The sequence below is a fragment of the Thamnophis elegans genome, chromosome 5, assembly GCF_009769535.1.
Source record: "Thamnophis elegans isolate rThaEle1 chromosome 5, rThaEle1.pri, whole genome shotgun sequence".
Lineage (NCBI taxonomy): Eukaryota > Metazoa > Chordata > Lepidosauria > Squamata > Colubridae > Thamnophis > Thamnophis elegans.
The window spans coordinates 2,347,872-2,366,501 of record NC_045545.1 but is presented as its reverse complement, the minus strand read 5'-3'; the positions used below and the strand labels follow the sequence as shown (position 1 = coordinate 2,366,501).

At 36.5% G+C, this 18,630-nt stretch overlaps 1 protein-coding gene across 1 annotated transcript in view; it reads right to left on the bottom strand.

Moving 5' to 3' along the window:
- Window positions 1-18,630, bottom strand: part of WDR47 (WD repeat domain 47) — a 38,319-nt gene that overhangs the window by 5,318 nt on the left and 14,371 nt on the right. The window contains exons 4-10 of the mRNA XM_032219016.1: window positions 17,863-17,947; window positions 15,634-16,436; window positions 12,985-13,111; window positions 10,989-11,167; window positions 10,585-10,815; window positions 9,287-9,362; window positions 5,377-5,537 (exon numbers count right to left, since the gene is read on the bottom strand). Coding sequence (XP_032074907.1) covers window positions 5,377-5,537; window positions 9,287-9,362; window positions 10,585-10,815; window positions 10,989-11,167; window positions 12,985-13,111; window positions 15,634-16,436; window positions 17,863-17,947 — 1,662 coding nt within the window. The remainder of the gene's footprint in view (window positions 1-5,376; window positions 5,538-9,286; window positions 9,363-10,584; window positions 10,816-10,988; window positions 11,168-12,984; window positions 13,112-15,633; window positions 16,437-17,862; window positions 17,948-18,630) is intronic.

The following is an 18,630-nucleotide window of genomic DNA, read 5'->3' as shown; positions in this document are numbered from 1 at the left end:
GTTTTAAAAAAGAAAAAGTAAAGCAAACAAAGCACCATCGTTATCTAGCTTTTTTATATTTTATGAAATAATATATTGAAATTAGAAGAGTTTGATTTGCATTTTCTTTCTCACATTCTATAATCTACAACAATAAACAGTTCTATGCATATCCATTCATAAATAAATTGCAAAAAGTTCAGTGATGAATATAGAGGACTGCAATCTAATTTAGCTGTTTATAAATTATTTTCATTTCAAATTTAACTAAACATATTTTTGAAAAAGTTTTACCCTGTGGTAAAATTGCATTTTATGCTACAAGATCCATTAGTCTTTATGTATCTTATAGATCTACGATGAATGGAAGGGAGGCCCTGCTAAAATGATTGGGGAAGCAATAGGTAAGAAGGATATTTCATTGCTTCCCTGATGTGATTCCAAATTACAGCATGTTGTTGGTGCTTATCTTTTCTCCAATCTAAATTCATTCGCTGAAATTTTTATTAATTCCAAATAAAAGGCTATTCATATATTTGAATCAAAACAAAAAGAGAAGATGGGGAATCTTGGCAAGAAATTATTGATCTTTGTTCTTTTTCAATTTGGGATTTATTAGCTATGCTTCAAAACTGTTTAACTCTCACATCTTACCTAGGCTGGATTTTAAACTAAAGCATTTCCAATTTATTACCCTTATTTTCACATCAATATATCTACATTAGAACCACATTAGAGTAAACCTCCTTGAAATATTTTGTATATTCCTTGCTTGTTCTGCATTCCAGCAAAATATATACACCTACTGTATCACTCTCCTATAAAACGTGACTGAATCAATTGCATATCCTGTTGCAGTCCAGAGATTTTTAAAAAATAATAGGATGTTTTCCCCAGAAGCTCTATGGAACCCAAATCTTGGGCTAATGCAGGGCAGGAATTCTTTGATCTCCCAAATCCAATGTTCAGGAACCAATGTTATATAAATCTTTTCACATATAACATCCGCTTCCAGGAATTTTCTGCATCTAAGCAGAACAGTAGGGCTTAGAGAGTAAAATCTATGTTGCTAATGTAGATAAATCTAGAGTCATAGTACTTGCTGATCTATTATAACTCATCCACAGTTCAATCAATAAGAGGAGATTTACTTTCTGCCTCTACATTTTGTTCCATTGAGACAACAACTTGCTGAATTAGGAAATAAATGATTTCACTCTTTGAAATAAAATCCATTACCTAGCTATCCAATGCAAATTAATACACCTTTGTGGAAGCTGTTTCTGGGATTTTTTTGGAATGCACAAGTTCAATTTTGTGAGAGAGCTTTTCCATAACTGCCCTTTCCTTGAACAGCATCATTTACCACTATTGTATTCAAAGAACAAAACCAACAAATTTATTTACTTATTTATAGTTAGAATATATGCAACAGAAGAGATCCGCTTCTTAACATTACAGGAGCAAAGATTAATTTATACAACTGAACTGTCCAATTTTTTTTTGCAGTCTATGCAGATAAAGTAGAAAGACTAACATTTATTTTCTTAAGCCACTTCTAATATATTTGAGACAGTGAAGGCAAAGTATTACGTATATGCCAAAACAAATTAATGTATAAGAAAGCCAATTTAGCCATATGCAGACACAATGGCTCATAACTGTAATGCTAATGAAAGTGTAATAATACCTAGCATTATTTTCTTTTTCTATACAAGCATAACCCTAATCAATACAGACCCAAGGAAAGAGACATTTGAACATCATTTACAAGTAGCTGTAAAATGTATATATGTACATATTGTATATAAAAGTAAAGACGTAATGTTGCTACTTGGCTGTATAACTGAGCAAATAAAAGAGGATGCTAATATGGCAACGGAGAGCTAATATAATCAAGACAGTTTTGAAGTAGCATTTAAAAAAAGAATCGTGATACAGGAGCTGAAAAATGTAGTGGTGCATTAAGCTATAAAACATGGAGGAAAAAAAAACAGCCCAAATATATATATAAAGAAAGGCAGTATATTTAGATGTGGGAAAGCAGCACATAATGGAGAAGCCAAAAGAACACCACAACCCCAATGCACTGAAGATTCGAAAGTGTAGGTAAATAAATATACTAGTTACTTTGTTGTGATCTTTACAGAAGAAGAAGAGAGCGCAGATCTGCCTAAGTCAAATACGAGTTTTTGAGGAACACCAGTGGAGGAGCTAAACAACATATAAGGAAATAGTTACAAAGAGACTAGGAACACACTTCACAAGATAACCTATGTGAGTTAATACACTTATGGCTTTTTCAGTTTCACATGGTGGAAGTGGGCTTGTGATGGGTCACACAAAAACACACACGGGGGGGGGGCAATATTTCGTACAGCAAACCGACAACTTAGTGAAGAAGCAGCAAGTCATATTATCTAAGGCACAGTCAACACTGGGGGCCCCTTTGCCATGCTTGGCAGCCACACAAGACGATGGAGGTTGAAGAAACTCAGGGGGGAATGATGGAATCACTGAACCAATTGAAAATTACCTTTCTTAACTTTCTAAATTTCTTACTTTATAGAAAGATACAAATGAGACATGAACCATGATCCCAAATGCATTTCCAGTAGTCACAATGACTTTAGTTGAACGACTTGTTCATTAAGATCACCAATGTAAGGCCTGCTATTGGTCATTTGTGGATGCTGGTATCAAAATTAGAGGAAAGATACTACAGGTCAATGTTTCTCAACCTTGGCAACTTGAAGATGTCCGGACTTCAACTCCCAGAATTCCCCAGCCAGCATTCGAAAACATTGACCTATAGGTAGTCCTCATTTTCCAACTAGAATTTGGAGAGCATGCTCTCTCATTATGCAACACTACTATAAAGTAAACGGTCATGTGATTACAATGACTTGCATCATGGGTTCCATTGAAATTGTTAAGTGAATCATTGCAGGTCATTAAGTGAAATATCATGTTATTGCATCCTCCAACTTCCTGCTGGCTTCCCCCTTCATTTTGTTGGAAGCGATAAAGTTATAAAGGCTACGCAAAGGATGATCATGTGATCACAGGGTGCTGCAGCCTTCATAAATGTTGGTTGACAAATGTCCTAATTGCAATCGTGTAACTGCAGGGATGCAACAGCCACAATTTAGAGGACCGATTATAAATCTCCGTTTTCAGCGCGGTCGTAACTTCAAACAGTTGCTGAATTAGCAGTTGATAAGTGAGGACTACTTATTTTTTTAACACCAGTAAAATTAAGAAATGTAACCAGTTTCACTCTTGGTCTAGAGTTAAGATGAAGGCAACCTTATAGAAGATTTGCAAGCGTGGATTTTTTCTTTTCTTGTCCCTGCTAGCAAAGGTGCATCAGAACATCTTGCTTGTCATGTTTCTTCACCTATTTTCTAATTTGAAGACCAAAAATTGTTGCATGAAAGCATGTGAGAGCCACTGCCTAATCCCTACCATGAGATATTTAATCAATTTACATTTTAAAATGAACCAATCAAATTCTTACTTTCTGAATTAATAAGTAATGGCCAGCAAGCAAGTTGGCTATGCCTTTTGGTATATGTTTTATAAACGTCTTGAAATAACAGGGAAACTGTGTAGAGAAATGTATGTGAGTCTTAGCATGTTCAAAAATGCATTTCAATTTTGGGGGAACTTTTTATAAAATATAAACTGAAATGGAAATAAGATGGGACGTGCTTGAAACAGTGCAACTAAATAGTAAGAATTCACTGTTTTCCAATTTTCAGGTGCTTTTATTGATAAAGCTAAATTTTGACTTGTCTCAATAACTGAAGTTTAATATAAATCACCTCAGAGGATTGTTATTTAGGCTATTATGTTAAAAGGTCATTTATATCATATTATTAAAATGAAGTATGAAAAATGAAGTATTTCAGTTATTTATTACTGGATACTAAAGGTATTTATCCAAATAGGAATTTTAATGAAAGTAAGTGTGTGTGTCTGTGTGCGTGTGTGTTTTTTGAGCTAATCTCCCAGAGAAAGATACACCAGAAAAAAGACCTGCATTTAGTCTGCTTTAGCTAACATCAACAACAACCTTAAGAAATTATGAATTGGTACTAAAGTCATCTAGAAAGCCAATTTGGTGGCAGCAGGCTAAAAACTGGAGAGTTCTAGTTTAATTTTAGGCACAAAGCCAGGCCAATTGTTTCTCTTAAATGACTCATGGGCACAAAAATAAAAGCCCAAAACCTACAATCACCTACCTTGAAAGTGACTAAAATGCACTGTATACTATACTCTGTAACTTCTAGTCCAGTGGTTCTCAACCTTTTCTTCACCACAAAACCCCTTTAAACGCCTTTTATGGCCACAGACTCCCAAGAGTTAACTCAAGATTTAAACCATAACATTTCTTCAAGCCTTCATGGCCCTCCTGTGATGATATCATGCACCCCCCTCCCTCCCCAGGTTTTGTGGACCACAGATTGATAATCACTGGCCTAGTCAATGCATTAATATCCCCCCACCAAATGGACAAAATTTGTACAAATTCTTTGCTTAATGGAATTCCCAATTGCTACTGAAAGGAAAAATTGAACCCAATGATGTTTTCTTGAGTGTGAAAAAGAAATCTAAGTAGACCTGTATACATAAAATGCTTCAGATAATATTCTAGTGGTACTTTTATATCAGTAAGTTAAAAATAACGTGACCCGTCAAAAGGGCGAACGACAAAACCGCGCCCGACTAAACCGCGTTGCTGATGTCATCAACGCGGCGACAACAGCCAGCGCGGAGAAAGAAGGGCGCTTTAAATAGTGCGTTGAAAGAAAGCCAATTCAACTTAAGGTAAGGGTTAGGTTTAGGGTTAGCTTTAGGGTTAGGTTAAGGGTTAGGGTTAAGTTAAGGATTAGGGTTAGGTTTAGGGTTAGGTTAAGGGTTAGGATTAGGTTTAGGGTTAGGTTTAGGGTTAGGTTAAGGGTTAGGTTAAGGGTTAGGATTAGCTTTAGGGTTAGGTTAAGTGTTAGGGTTAGGTTTAGGGTTAGGTTTAGGGTTAGGGTTAGGTTAAGGGTTAGGATTAGCTTTAGGGTTAGGTTTAGGGTTAGGGTTAGGTTTAGGGTTAGGTTAAGGGTTAGGATTAGGTTTAGGGTTAGGTTAAGGGTTAGGTTTAGGGGGTTAGGTTTAGGGGTTAAGTTTAGGTTTAGGGTTTATAGCGTGCTTCTGTCTCCGCGCTGTTGTCGCCCTGTTGATGACGTCAGCGACGCGGTTTAGTCGGGCGCGGTTTTGTCCTTCGCCCTTTTGTCGGTGAACCCAAAAATAAATGGGGAGAAAAGAGCAACGAAAAAGCAGAGCAAACATGGATGCAAATATTACATGGTGAGTGATGAGAAAAACCCAATCCGTCCTTTGTACCTTGAGTCCGGGAGCTCTGGGTAGCCACAGACTCTCAGCGTTTTGGAATTAGAGCCAACCGCGTACAGCGTGCCGCTTGGATGAAAGGCCACAGCTCTGACAGCTTGTGTATCTTCTAGAGTATTGATACAAATGAACTGTTTCTTTGATTTGTCATCCTGCTGTATAAAAACAGTAATATAAATACGAACTTTATTTTTTTATTAGGAAGCAAGTATAAAAAATAATGTTTTTAAATTTTTATTAAACACTTTTGAGACGGCAAAAAAGGGAAATGACGCATAAACATAAAAGAAGATGAATAAACAGGAAATGTAAAACGTCACAGAAGTAAATGAGACTAGATAAGAATTTTTAATATTACATTAGTTCTATATGACTGAGTATCTTGCATCATTTTAAAAACTATAGGTCACTGTGAAAATCCAGTTAGTATGTAAATATTAGTAGCACTGGATGACACTGTATAAATCGTGAAAATAAAAAAGTAATTTCTAGTAATTTCTGTTTGAAAAAGAAAAGACTCATTGTTATTTAACAGGTCATTCAAAATTAAATATTTCTGTTTAGACTAAACTTTATTATAATTAAATTTATGTTCAGAGAAATCTAAATTTTAGATGTGGAACAAACTAATACATAGAATTAAAATCTAAAAATGACTTCCAAATTTAATTAAATGGAGCTTTGCAATATTGCCATCAACTATGAAAAAAAAAATCTAACCTGGTCATTGCATTTTCAGCCATTTTTGGAACATGAATTATTCATTTTAGCAATCAATACTAAGGTAATCTATTGGCAGTGAAACATTTTATATCCATCCATTAGCAGAAAAAAATGGTTTAGCAACAAGCATAAAGATATCTTAACTGGATTGTAGTATTTAGAATGATGGTAACCGATTTAAAGTTTCACGTTAAATAGACTTACCGTATCTTTTGGAGTATAAGACGCACCTTTTTTCCCCTCAAAAAAGAGGCTGAAAATTTGGGTGCGTCTTATACACTGAACACAGCATTTTTTTGCCTCCCGAAACCCCGCCTCTTCACCAAAATGGCCATGCAGAGCCTTTAGGAGGCTTATAGAGCGCTCCTGGGGGCTGGGGAGAGCAGAAATGAGCGAAAAAATGGATAATATTTTGCTCAATTTTGCCCCCGCCCCCCTTGCAGGAGCATTTTATAAGCTTCCTAAAGGCTATGCATGCCCTTTTTTGACAGAAAATGGGCCTCCACTCCCCCCATGGAACACTCTACAAGCCCCCTAAAGGCTATTCCTGCCCTTTTTTTTGAAAAAAAAAAAAAAAAGGCCGGTTTTTGCAAAACTTGTGCTGTTTTTGGAAGGTCTGCAGAGTGCAAAAGCTTTTTTTTATTTTGCCTCTTCAAAATCTTGGTGTGTCTTATACTCCAGTGCATCTTACACTCCAAAAAATATGGTATCTTTTAATGATACCTTTACCAAAACAGGCATCATATGATCCAGCTAATAATTTGAAGTTCCAAATTATTATACAAATAATATCATCTCATATATTGTGTAACATATCAAACATGTTATACATCTTGCACTATTTTTTGCATAATCTGGTGTGATACACCAGATGTACAATTCTAAAAAGCGTAGATGTTTATTCCATCAGTGTTTATGACTATATAAATTTATGGTCCTATCAGATAATACTGGAGATTTGAGGCCATTTTTCTGATATTTACAACTGTCACTAGATGTCACCCTATTATAACAATAAATGACAGAATATTAACTAGCACATTTCAGAGCGCAACCTGCTATGCTCTTTCAGCATGATTGGGGTGTTCCTTGCAGTGAAGAATGAAGCACACTGCCAATATATGTCAAAACTGTATATTCCGAGTAGGATCACCCAGGGTACAAAGTTAACCCCAGATGTTCAGATAAACCACATGGTTGGACCAGATAAAGCAATTTACAGTAGAGTGTTGGATCATGGATCTTGGATGGTGCTCAACATGTTACTGAGGAAGAGCTGAGGATCTTAAGTGTGTATTAATGGTATTTATAATAAAACCAGGTTAAATCCTTCTGGATGTCGAGCTGCTGATGTTGCCATGCAAGAAAAAAAAATCAGAAGCTACAAAGGCATAGTTACAGTCGAACACAGGAAGGATGGAGTGGAAAAGCTCAACACAATAAAAAAATTAAGTGAATCAAACAACACATTGATATCTCAGGCACCGGCTAATTAAAATGGATTGGAATTTGACACTCTCAATCCAAAGCGCTTACTGCTTACTACTTAGGACATGAAAAACAAAGAAGGAACAGTTTTGTTTACATAATTAGAAAGGATTATAGCAAGGACAATACTTGGACACAACGCAATCAATGATCAAATAGTATCAATTAGATTGCACAGACAATCTTTTAATATAACAGATCAACCATGTCAAGCTGTAAAATGTCCCTAAGAAAGTATGAATCCTAGAGTGTTGTATTGTCCTAATGAGAAATCTATGTACAGAATAGGAAGGCGCAATCTAGCTGGAACATTTTAAAAGACTGGCTCCATGTTGGTAAAGAAACAAGACAAGCGGTAAATTCTATCTTCATTTATTAAACCTATACATTGAATATATGCTGAGCGAGACTGCATTAGGAAAAAGTGAGAATGATTTAACACTGGAGAAAGAAACATCAATATTCTATGCCCGTGATGGTGAACCTTTGGCACATGTGTGCCACAGATGGTACGCGGAACCATTTGCCCTATCAGCTCCAGCGTGCATGAGTGCGCTGGCCAGCTGACTTTGGACTTCTGCTGAGGCCATTTTTCGCCCTACGGGCAAACCAGAAATTTGGGAACAGACTTTCGGTTTGCTTGTAGGGCCGTTTTTCATCCTCCGGAGCCTTCAGGAGGCTTCCCTGAAGGCTCTGGAGGGCGAAAAACAGCCCCTCGGCCAAACCGGAAATCACTTCCGATTTGGCCATATTGCCATTTTTTGCCCTCCCTGAATGCTCCGGAGGACAAAAAACAGCCTTACGGCCAAACCAGAAGTCACGTGAGCCAAAAAAGGTTCACCATCACTGTTCTATGCTATACTGATGACATTATTTTGATAGCTGAAAATGCAAATGATCTAGAAGCTAAATGGAAGTAAATAGGAATACAATTAAATATTAAACTAAATAAAATTAAGTAAATAAATAAAGACCAAGTTAATGACAACAGCTACAGAAACCAGCATTAGAGCTAATGAGGAAGTATAGTTCTGCCTTTTAGAATCAATCACCAACAGTGAAACCAGCACTTGGTGTGGAGGGGTAGCAACAAACAGCTCAGAAAATATTGTCAGATGCTGTGACAACTCTTATACCTACAAAAATCAGAATCATGCAGGCAAAGATTTCCTTGTGACATTCTGTAGAAGCAAAAGTTGGATTTTGAAAAAACAAGGCAGAATATTTCTATCTTTTGTTGGTAATAGAGAAGACTGCTAGGAATACTATGAATAGCCCTCAAAAATAAATGAATGGATTAAATGAGAGACACAAATGGCTAGACTGAAATTATTTATTTTGGACATATTTTATACAAAAACCCATCTCTCTTGAGAAGTCCATAATGCTAGGAAACATGGAAAGAAAAAGAAGGCAATCAGCTGCAAAGTGGATCCAATTATAGTAACCTTGAGTACACCAATGAGGGAGCTGAAGGATCAGGATCGGAACAGATCATCTTGGGAAATGTATATTTTATGTGGTTGTTGTCGACACCGATTCAATGGCACAATTAATCAATAAATCATCATTTACAAACAACTTTTAAATATTTTCATAAATGCCAAAACAGTAGCAGATTTCAAGCTATAGTCTGAATAGTTCCATGTGAGAAGAGCTGAGAGCTGCTCTGTAAACCGCAGTGAAATCCTACCTCATCACTTCTTGGTTTTCTTACAATCCCCGAAGAATCTTCATGTTGTGCCTGAATGGCAGCTTGGTCTGGCACACTGTTTTAAATGCACAACATTAAATCCAACATAGTGAGATAAATGCATTTTATCTTTTTAAAATTGAGAGATCAGAAACATGATCCATTCTTATATAATTGAAAAGAAAGAGGCTCAGAGCACTAGGAGAGTGATTGGAGATTTATTGAACTATTTGCATAACATACGTTTTTAAAATTAACTTTCATTGTTACACCCAAATTACTGCAGACCACTTTCAATAAAATCATCTGTTGAAGTCCCTTCTTTTCTTCTAACTTCCTTTGCCTTCTGCTGCTGTCCTCCCTTCCTTTTTTGCACTTTTGTTTTAAACTTCATATATGACTTTTCAGCAGTAAATTCAAATTCTTTTTAGATCTAACAAGGTTTTCTCCCTGAAGTAAATATAATGCAAATTTTGCAATGAATAATTTTGAAAGTGTGCAGGAATAGCTTGAATAGCCTTCAGGAATTTGAGGGATTTTGCTATTTAGCTAGAATTACACTTAAATTGGAATTGGGATTTTTGTGTTTTTGGAGTCTGCTTATATGTCCCCAATGAAAACAGAAATCCCACATCAGATCCTTGTGGACTGAACTGGAAAAATATGACACTGATCTAATATTGATGAATCCACATGCATTATGGTCTTGGGAGGGGACTTCAATATAGATGGGGCCTTAATAAAGATACTGTCTACTCAAAATCCAAATGCCTCTCTCCCAACCCTGAAGACAATATTATTCAAACAAACAAACAAACAAACACACTTTGTAGATTTCAGCCTTGCTCAAACAGCCGTTAGACTAAATCTCCATATATTAAATGAGTTCTTTGAAAGGAGACCCTCTCCCCTCTCTCAGCCCTAGAAAGGAGGAAATGGCAAACCTAAAATCTTGCCAAGAAACCTACAGGGCATTGACTATGCAGCCCCCAGGAATAAAAAACTGACTAAGGCGCTCCCCTCCCAAAGCACAGAGCCGGGGAGGCACAATGGTTAGAATGCAGTACTGCAGGGTTATTCTGCTAACTGCCTGCAATTTGGCCGTTTGAATTTTACCAGGCTCAAGGTTGACTCAGCCTTCCGTCTTTCCAAAGTTGGTAAAATGAGGACCCAGATTGTTTGGGGGCAATAGGCTGACTCTGTAAAACCACTTAGAGATGGTTGTAAAGCACTGTGGAGAGGTATGTAAGTCTAAGTGCTTTTGCTATTGACAGCAACAAAAAGATTTGACTACTTACATCTGATTTCCATGGACAGGTGATTCTTCAAGAGATGGTATCTGATTACTGGAGCCAAATTTCTGAGGTGTGCTTGTGTTAATGTTTGTATTATCACCAGCTATTGTCTGAATGGAATCTGGAGGAATGGATACATTTCCCTTGGTCCCATTGCAATGTTGGTTGAGGGTCTGCACGTCGTTTCCCAGACTATCCATGCCCATGTTTAATTCACCCAACTTTTGGATAGACCTGTAGGACATATGAAAATCTTATATACTCATAAACTGCAAGAAGTAATCCAGTCGGAAAGAGAATTAAAATCAGGTTAATTGTTTTTTTTGGCAACTATCACTATTTAATGAATTGTCAACATTTTTGCTATTATTTTGTTATAACAGAAGTAGAAAGTCATTAAAGCCAACCTATTAAGAAACTGTTCTGTAAGATTCTGTTGTGCATCTGAACCATCTTCCTGATTAACTCCTCCTTCTAGTAACATTTGTTGATACAATTGCCGTTGTTGTTCCTTTTGCTCTAAGTGCTGTTGATAGCGTAACCGCTGTCTGTAATATTCTTGAAACTGCTCTGCTGAATCTCGAAGCTAAAACAGATTAAATAAAATGGAATGTTGCAGAACATATCCATCATATTCTTATTAGAGTTATTTGCCATAACTCTTGAATTATTTTTATACAATATAACGATATTGGTGATCTTTGTACATTCTGGCCTTATTCTCATTGCAGCTACGTATGCCGCATAGTTATGAAAAACAAAACAATTAACTTTTAGTTAAGTAAATACAACAAATTAAAATTAATCAAAATCACAACCAGACGTGCACAAAGTAAAATCAACCCACCCCAGATAGTCATATTGTATGAATACTTATTCAGTTTTTATAATTAGTCTTAAAAGAAATTGCTGGAGAGAAAATGGCTGGGCATTTTGAAATGCAAAGTCTGTGATTTAGTAGCCAGTAAATATCCCTCCCCAATATCCACTGACTGCAGAAAGACCAAGTTACTTATTCCCATTTCAAAGTATTTGCAGCAATGTCAGGAAGGAAGCCAAATAGGAAAAACTGAAAACAGAATCTCTCATGCCAAAACAACTGAAAAAAAAATTGCTTCCAAAAGTAAAGAAATAATAACCTTCAAAGAGAGATTTAGCCATTCCTCAAATCCAAACATCTTTAGACATAATCCCTGATTCATGCCAGCTACCCGCCTGTCTTACCTGGAAAGTTACCATCACCTCATAAGCAGAGAAAGGAAGGTAGGTAACTACTCTATTATATATTCACATTGGACAAGTTCCTCCCCATTGCTAAGTACACAGGCACTTTCTTCCCTCCAAAATTAGGCAAGCATATAACATATGCTGTGCCATACATGTTAGCCAAAAGAAGTCACCTATGTATAATCCTGCCCTTAGCACCACTCTCCTGTCCCTAGGCATAAGGCTACTGCTATTCAGCTGGGTTATTGGCTAAAATATATATATTTCAAAATGGGAAAAACATTATCACCAAATAATTGCACCATATAACTGCTCTGCACAAAGTGAGGGGGAAATGTTTAGCATAAACTTGTAAAGTTAAAATTTTGCTGAAGTAATTTTGGATTCTATATTTTGTGTTCTTTATCCTTCACAGTTTGCCCCTTAAAAAAAAGGAGAGGGCATCTGTCCAATTGGTTACATTCATTTTATCCTCATGTTGTCCTCATGTTAATCTTCCACAAATGCTGAACTAATCTCAATTTTCACATAAATGTACACTGTTCTAATTTCTATAGAAAAGACCTTGTTTCTATTTCAATAAAGACCAGACTCAATACTTTTTTATTTGGGGGATTTGATACAGAGTCAGGATTTCTTTTTTAAAAAATACCTTCTCTATTGCTGACTTCTATGCTTAGTAGATTCATGTGCTTCTAAGGGCAGAAGAACATCCCAAACATTCCAAGATGGGGTCGTAGAAAATAAGGAACAAAGGTCAGATGCACCTGGAATGACCTTGAAGGAAGGAGAAATACCAGGGACTACACCACCAAAAAGTGGGGAAATCCTCTTAGTCAAAGCTTTTGACTGTTTTAGAAAACAGTTTTTTGGATGACACATTTTCCCCTCTAAATGTCCCGTAGTTCTATTTAATAAAAAGAACTAAAGGCAAAATTTCAATTGTGAATAAAATTTAGCCCATGTATAAATAAATGCATTTCATTGGCCAGCAGGATGCTTGCAGGAGGCCATCCAGACCGAAAATGGGGCAGGTCCATCCCGTCTCTCCCCCCCGGCTGGCCTGCGGAGGAGAACTACAATGCTGATCCAGACCTTGAAGAAATCCCGTCTGACACCCCTCGCATAGACCAAAACATTCAGAAGTTCCTTTATTGGAAAGTTTTTTTAAAATACCTCATTTTTTTCTTGCTTGGTTAGTCCTTGATTCTGTGTTCCATTGGCTGGCTCTTTTTCTGGGAATGAATTCTGGTGTGCCGTCTCATTGCCAGATGAATTATGGGAATCCACAGGAGTTTCACATCTTTTATGAATGCAGAGACCAGAAACATGTCCTTATTTTTTTAGTATTTTTTTTTTCCTAAAACATAGCTCAAATATTGGGATAAATAGATTGACCATATGCCAAAACCCCAAGCCCTAACATCTAAACTTCAGGTAGAAAATGGCTAATATAGCTACAATAATAATATATTTCCAAACTTCTACCTCCTTCTACCTGTATTATGCTGATCTCAGATGATAGGTGGTGGAGAAACACAATTAAAATCACTCCAAGTTTTACACTAAAGAGTGTGCAAATTATGTAACGTATCTGTATATAAAATATAAGGTTGGAACTGAGTAGCATTATCTCTCAGGACAACCATTAGAAGATTTTCTTCGCTAGAAAATAGCAGCGAGCTGGATTCTGGCTTGCAGCATAGAATTGCCCGTAATAATTTAACATATAAAAATATTAGAAGCTTTCTTCTGTGATTAATAATTTAATTTAATAATTTCCTATTATATAGTGATTGCTATTCTAAAGTACCTAAACTACAGGCTTTTTTTCAGTAAGTTGTTAAATGTTCAGAGTGGGGAGAGCCTTGAAGAGACTGGACCTTCACAAAAATGTGATGCTTCAAGCAGTCAGCTGGACTGACACTTTGGATTAACTCAAAGCACTCTTTGCTTTGCCCTATTTAAGTAGATAGTGTACACTTTTTGTTTTTAAAGCATTTCTATCTCTGCATGTTTCATTACAAAACCCTACATTATTACATTATAATAATATTTTAAAATAGCATACTAAGAAAAAAAAATCAGAAACCTTGAGAAAAAAGCCTTCAAGCTAATACCAGAAAGATCATTTTCAGAGAAAACCAGGTCCGAACCTCACCCACCCTCATGGCCTTCAGGAAAGCTGTTAAAACCTGGCTGTTCCGGCAGGCCTGGGGCTGTTGACCTAATTATGTAGAGTCCAGCCCCGATCAGAACATATGCGTGTTGGGGAATTTTTAAATTATTTTTTATTTTTATTTTGTTTTCTTTTCTTGTTCTTTGTAAGCCGCCCGGAGTCCTCCGGGATTGGGCAGCCTATAAATCTAATAAATTGAATTGAAATTGAATTTGACACAACTGATATAATCCAAGTCTCTAAGACTTATCTGTCTTATTTAGTCCTACTTTCCTGATATTAGGGGAGTTTGATATTTTCTTCCAGTTAGTAACAACTGAGGGGAGGAAAACAAATTTCCTAACAGTATAATTTTTTGCCACGTCAAAGATTGGTGGATCAGGTGGCCCCTAAAATCTCAATAGCTTTCTGCCAAATGATCAGTGATAAGACATGCAAGGTGCCTCAGATCCATGGGGGAGGCCCTGGAAGGCCAGACACAGGCCATAAATGAGTGTCTCTTCACTTAGGGATTCAAAATCCTTATCTGGATTTTGCCAAGGATGATTTTCAGCCCCAGAGCACAGAGGCAACACAAGGTGGAATGGAATGTCAGGCCGGGAGGTTATGTCCAGAAAACTAGTTAAAGTCTGGTTAAGAAGTTTTTCAACTGAGAATTATTACCAAGGGGGAACGTAAGACATGTCCATAGGGTAGAAAAAAGGCAGTAATGCTATTTTATGCAATATCTTTTTAATGTAATGTTATTAACACTATATTTTAATACTGTTTATTACACTTAGCATTGAGGCCTAGTCTCAAATACAGTGCACTGGCAAGGTGCAATCACACTCCAAAAATCAAACAACTTAGCAGAGCAAACTCCCAGCTTAATGCTATTAATGATACTTTTGCAACTTAGCTCGAAAGAAAATTCAGCCTACATACACCTTTTTATATATTGTTATTAAAGCATTATGATCTGACAATGATTAATTATCTATTCTTGTTGAAATGCACATGGTTGGGATACTACATTTTATGCATGTTGTGATTATTGTTTCTATACACTATTGAAAAATATACAGAACACATTTTCTCCAGACTTTAAATTGTTTTGATTCCTATCCCCAACCATATTCTTTCAGTGACGTTCTCCCTTGATTGTAAAATTGTATAGTGTTTTTTGCTTGGACATACGGAATGGCTTTCTTTGTTAAAGCCGAGGTGGTGCAGTGGTTAGAGTGCAGTACTGCAGGCTACTTCTGCTGACTGCTAGCTGCAGGTTGGCAGTTCAAATCCCACCGGCTCAAGGTTGACTCAGCCTTCCATCCTTCCGAGGTGGGTAAAATGAGGACCCAGATTGTTGGGGGCAATATGCTGACTCTGTAAACCGCTTAGAAGGGGCTGTAAAGCACTATGAAGCGGTATACAAACCTAAGTACTATTGCTATTGCTAAACTGCAAACCTTCCTGTGCACTGATAATGCTTACTAATTAAACAATTATTTAATCACTAAATTACTGATCACTATGCACTGTCTCCTATTACAGTTATTAAACATGTATACAATCTTGTAGTGAAAAAGAAGTTTAAATATTTATATTATACTGAAAAAAACCTTCAAGTTTCTTTGCATAAATATCTAAAGTTGAGGACCACTTACCGTTCAGGTGATTCTTCACAAATGCTGTGGCAATCTGTAGTTTCCAACATTAAACTACGAGTAAGGTTCTGTACTCCTGGATAATGGAAGTTAGCAAAGGAGTGAGACATAGAAGATGTTTTTGTCCCAAGATCTGTAATACGTTTATCATGACCTGTTAACCCACAGGAGAGTCCATCCAATGCAGGATTTAAGGAACGGGTCATGTAAGCATCAGCGGATTGGGGCCGCCTCATGGGTGAGGACGGATAAGGAGAAAGTTTGCTGATGAGGGGTGTCAAAAGATCAGCGTAGGCAGCTTTTGTAGGTTTTAAAAGTTTGTCGACATGAATGTTAAGCATTTTTTGTTCAAACGCACAAGAGAAAACCGTAGAGGGAAGATTCTGAAGCCACGATAGCAAACTAAGGTCCAAATCATCACATCCATTCCCGCATAAGAGGTCAATTCCGAGTAACACTTCACTCTCTGTAATTTCCTCTCCCGTTGCTTTACTCTGACAGAACTCAACACAACATTCGTATAACAGCCCCTTCATCAGAAGCTGAAATAAGCGATTATTGCTTGCTTTAAATCCAGCCTCACTTAGTTTTCTATCAGCAGGAATAAATTCTGCCACCATGATGCAAGCCTCTTCAAAACAGTGAACTCGTGCGGTGCTGGGGTTCCAGTCCTTGAATTCTGCATGGTTAGTCAGACGAGGCAATGTGAGTAGTAAACACAGTTTGCTATAATCCTCTTTACAAGGACAATATTCTTCTAGAGCATGTAGGCACTGCACAGCTTCCTGCATTGTAAATTCCAACTGCGGGGGGGGAAAAACATTTTTGTTTATTTAAGGGGAAAAAGTCAGTTTATCACAATGCAATTAAACATTGCTGCAATTCTTTTTCTCTGCTAAAGGTATTTCTTGACCACAACAATACAATGAAGTGCATATTATTTGTGTATGAAATCTAGTGGTATTTCTTTCTCATATACATTTTTAGACCAAGTTTAAAGCAACTTTTTATAGACGTACTTTATATGTCTGGTATTAAAACTGGAATACTTTTTTAATAGGTTGACTCAGCCTTCCATCCTTCCGAGGTGGGTAAAATGAGGAGCCAGATTGTTGGGGGGGGGGGATATGTTGAGTCTGTAAACCACTTAGAGAGGGCTGTAAAGCACTATGAAGCAGTGTAGCAAGTAAGTGCTATTGCTATTATGCAAAAGAGCATTACTTTTTTCAGTCAGCCCACATGTCTCATAGATGGTTGTCCACAAATCCAATTAATAACAAGAAACAAAGTTATCAATAGCAATAGGCACCTTGGGTGCAGTTCAAGCACCACTTGAACACCATCTAGTCCCAATCTAGTCAATTGCAAAAGGCAGCTTTACTTGCAATAGTCTTGTGTGAAGTTGGCCTGCCCCCTGTGGTGCCCCAGGAATAGTGCTTAAGGATGAACCAAATGGATTAACAGTCTTACGGCAGCCAAATAACTATTCTGTAATTATATGTAGTCTCTTGGCTAATGTAACATCGCCATATGCTAAACAAACAAAATTGGAATAGCTTACATCCTGTGATACCTCTAACACCATCAAACCTCCACAACTGCCCATCCCATGTCCATGGAAAGGACTCGATAGATGGACAAAAATGCCAAATCCTGTCTGAATTCAGACTGTGCGATTAGCTATAATGATAATAATACTCAGTCAAATTTAAGGAATAACCACCAAATTCACTGATAAATAAGAAATGGAAACATTTCCAATCTTCTGTCATATTAAAAATCACACCTGAAAAAACTCAGGCAAATAAAGGAATTTAACTAGGGGGGAAAAGACATCAGATTTCATGTCACTTAAGCTTCTCTGGGGAGAACGTTTCAGAGTAAGAGTCTCATGAATGAAAAGGACCTATTATAAATCACCGTCTCTCTTATTGCAGTACACGGGGATGTTTAAATAAGAGTCTAAAAGAAGATATTATTATCAGCAAGGTTTTCTTAGCCCGACTTGAGGGAATTCAGCATGATAGCTTGCTTAACATGACAACATTCAATCCTTCTGATGAAGTGGTGTCTGAGGATCATTGTATTAAGTGGAACTTAGCTTTTGCTTAACGATAGATGTCATTATATGGTAAGTTAAGACTGAATTTGCTACTACTAAAAATCAAGAAGTATTAATGATTTTTATGTTCTACTATGAGGATGTTATATATAAGTCTCAGAGCTTACGTGATGAGGCTCATCCTCTGAAGACATTGCATTATTTACACATAAGGCTTCTAAAAATTTCTGCTTCAGTATGATGTAACGAAATCTGTAGAAAAAAATAGAAATGCAAATTAAGTAGGAAGTAACAGAAGTTTCTATGGATTTTAATATAAAAAGCATTTAGATTAATTTTTTGAAATTTTGAAAAAAAAATGAAAAAATTGAACAGTTGTTGCATTACAACTTTCAGACTACAGCAATGACAAGTTACTTAACTGTTATTTTATTTCTATTTACATAAAGAAAGGTTAACTGTTATTAGTTCAACTGATAGGCAGTCAAAGAAAAATACACTACATCTGAATACATTGAATAAGTTCTACAATTAATTTTTAAGAAGTATGAACTCTGTGAGTGCAAGGGGATCTCAAAATAAAATAAACCAATTTGTATGGGCATTCTTGCATCTATTTCCTTTCATTATTATTATTATTATTTTGTACAGCAGTTCCAAATTTTGTTATGCACAATGGAGAGGGGTTTTTTTTGGAAAAAAAGAAACCTATCAATACTTGCCAGCAGTCTCATGATCCCAGGCAATTAGATTTATAGCACTAAAAATAATTGTTTGTCTAAAAAAAAAGCTAATGTCAGAAAGAAAGTGTTCATCTTTTGAAGCAGCTTGCAGGCCATTTTTTCAATTCGATCTGAACCAGCAAAATTTGCCAGGGTTAGTTAAATATCCTTGTATTTGTGATATTACAGCATTAATCATATGAACAGGGTTGC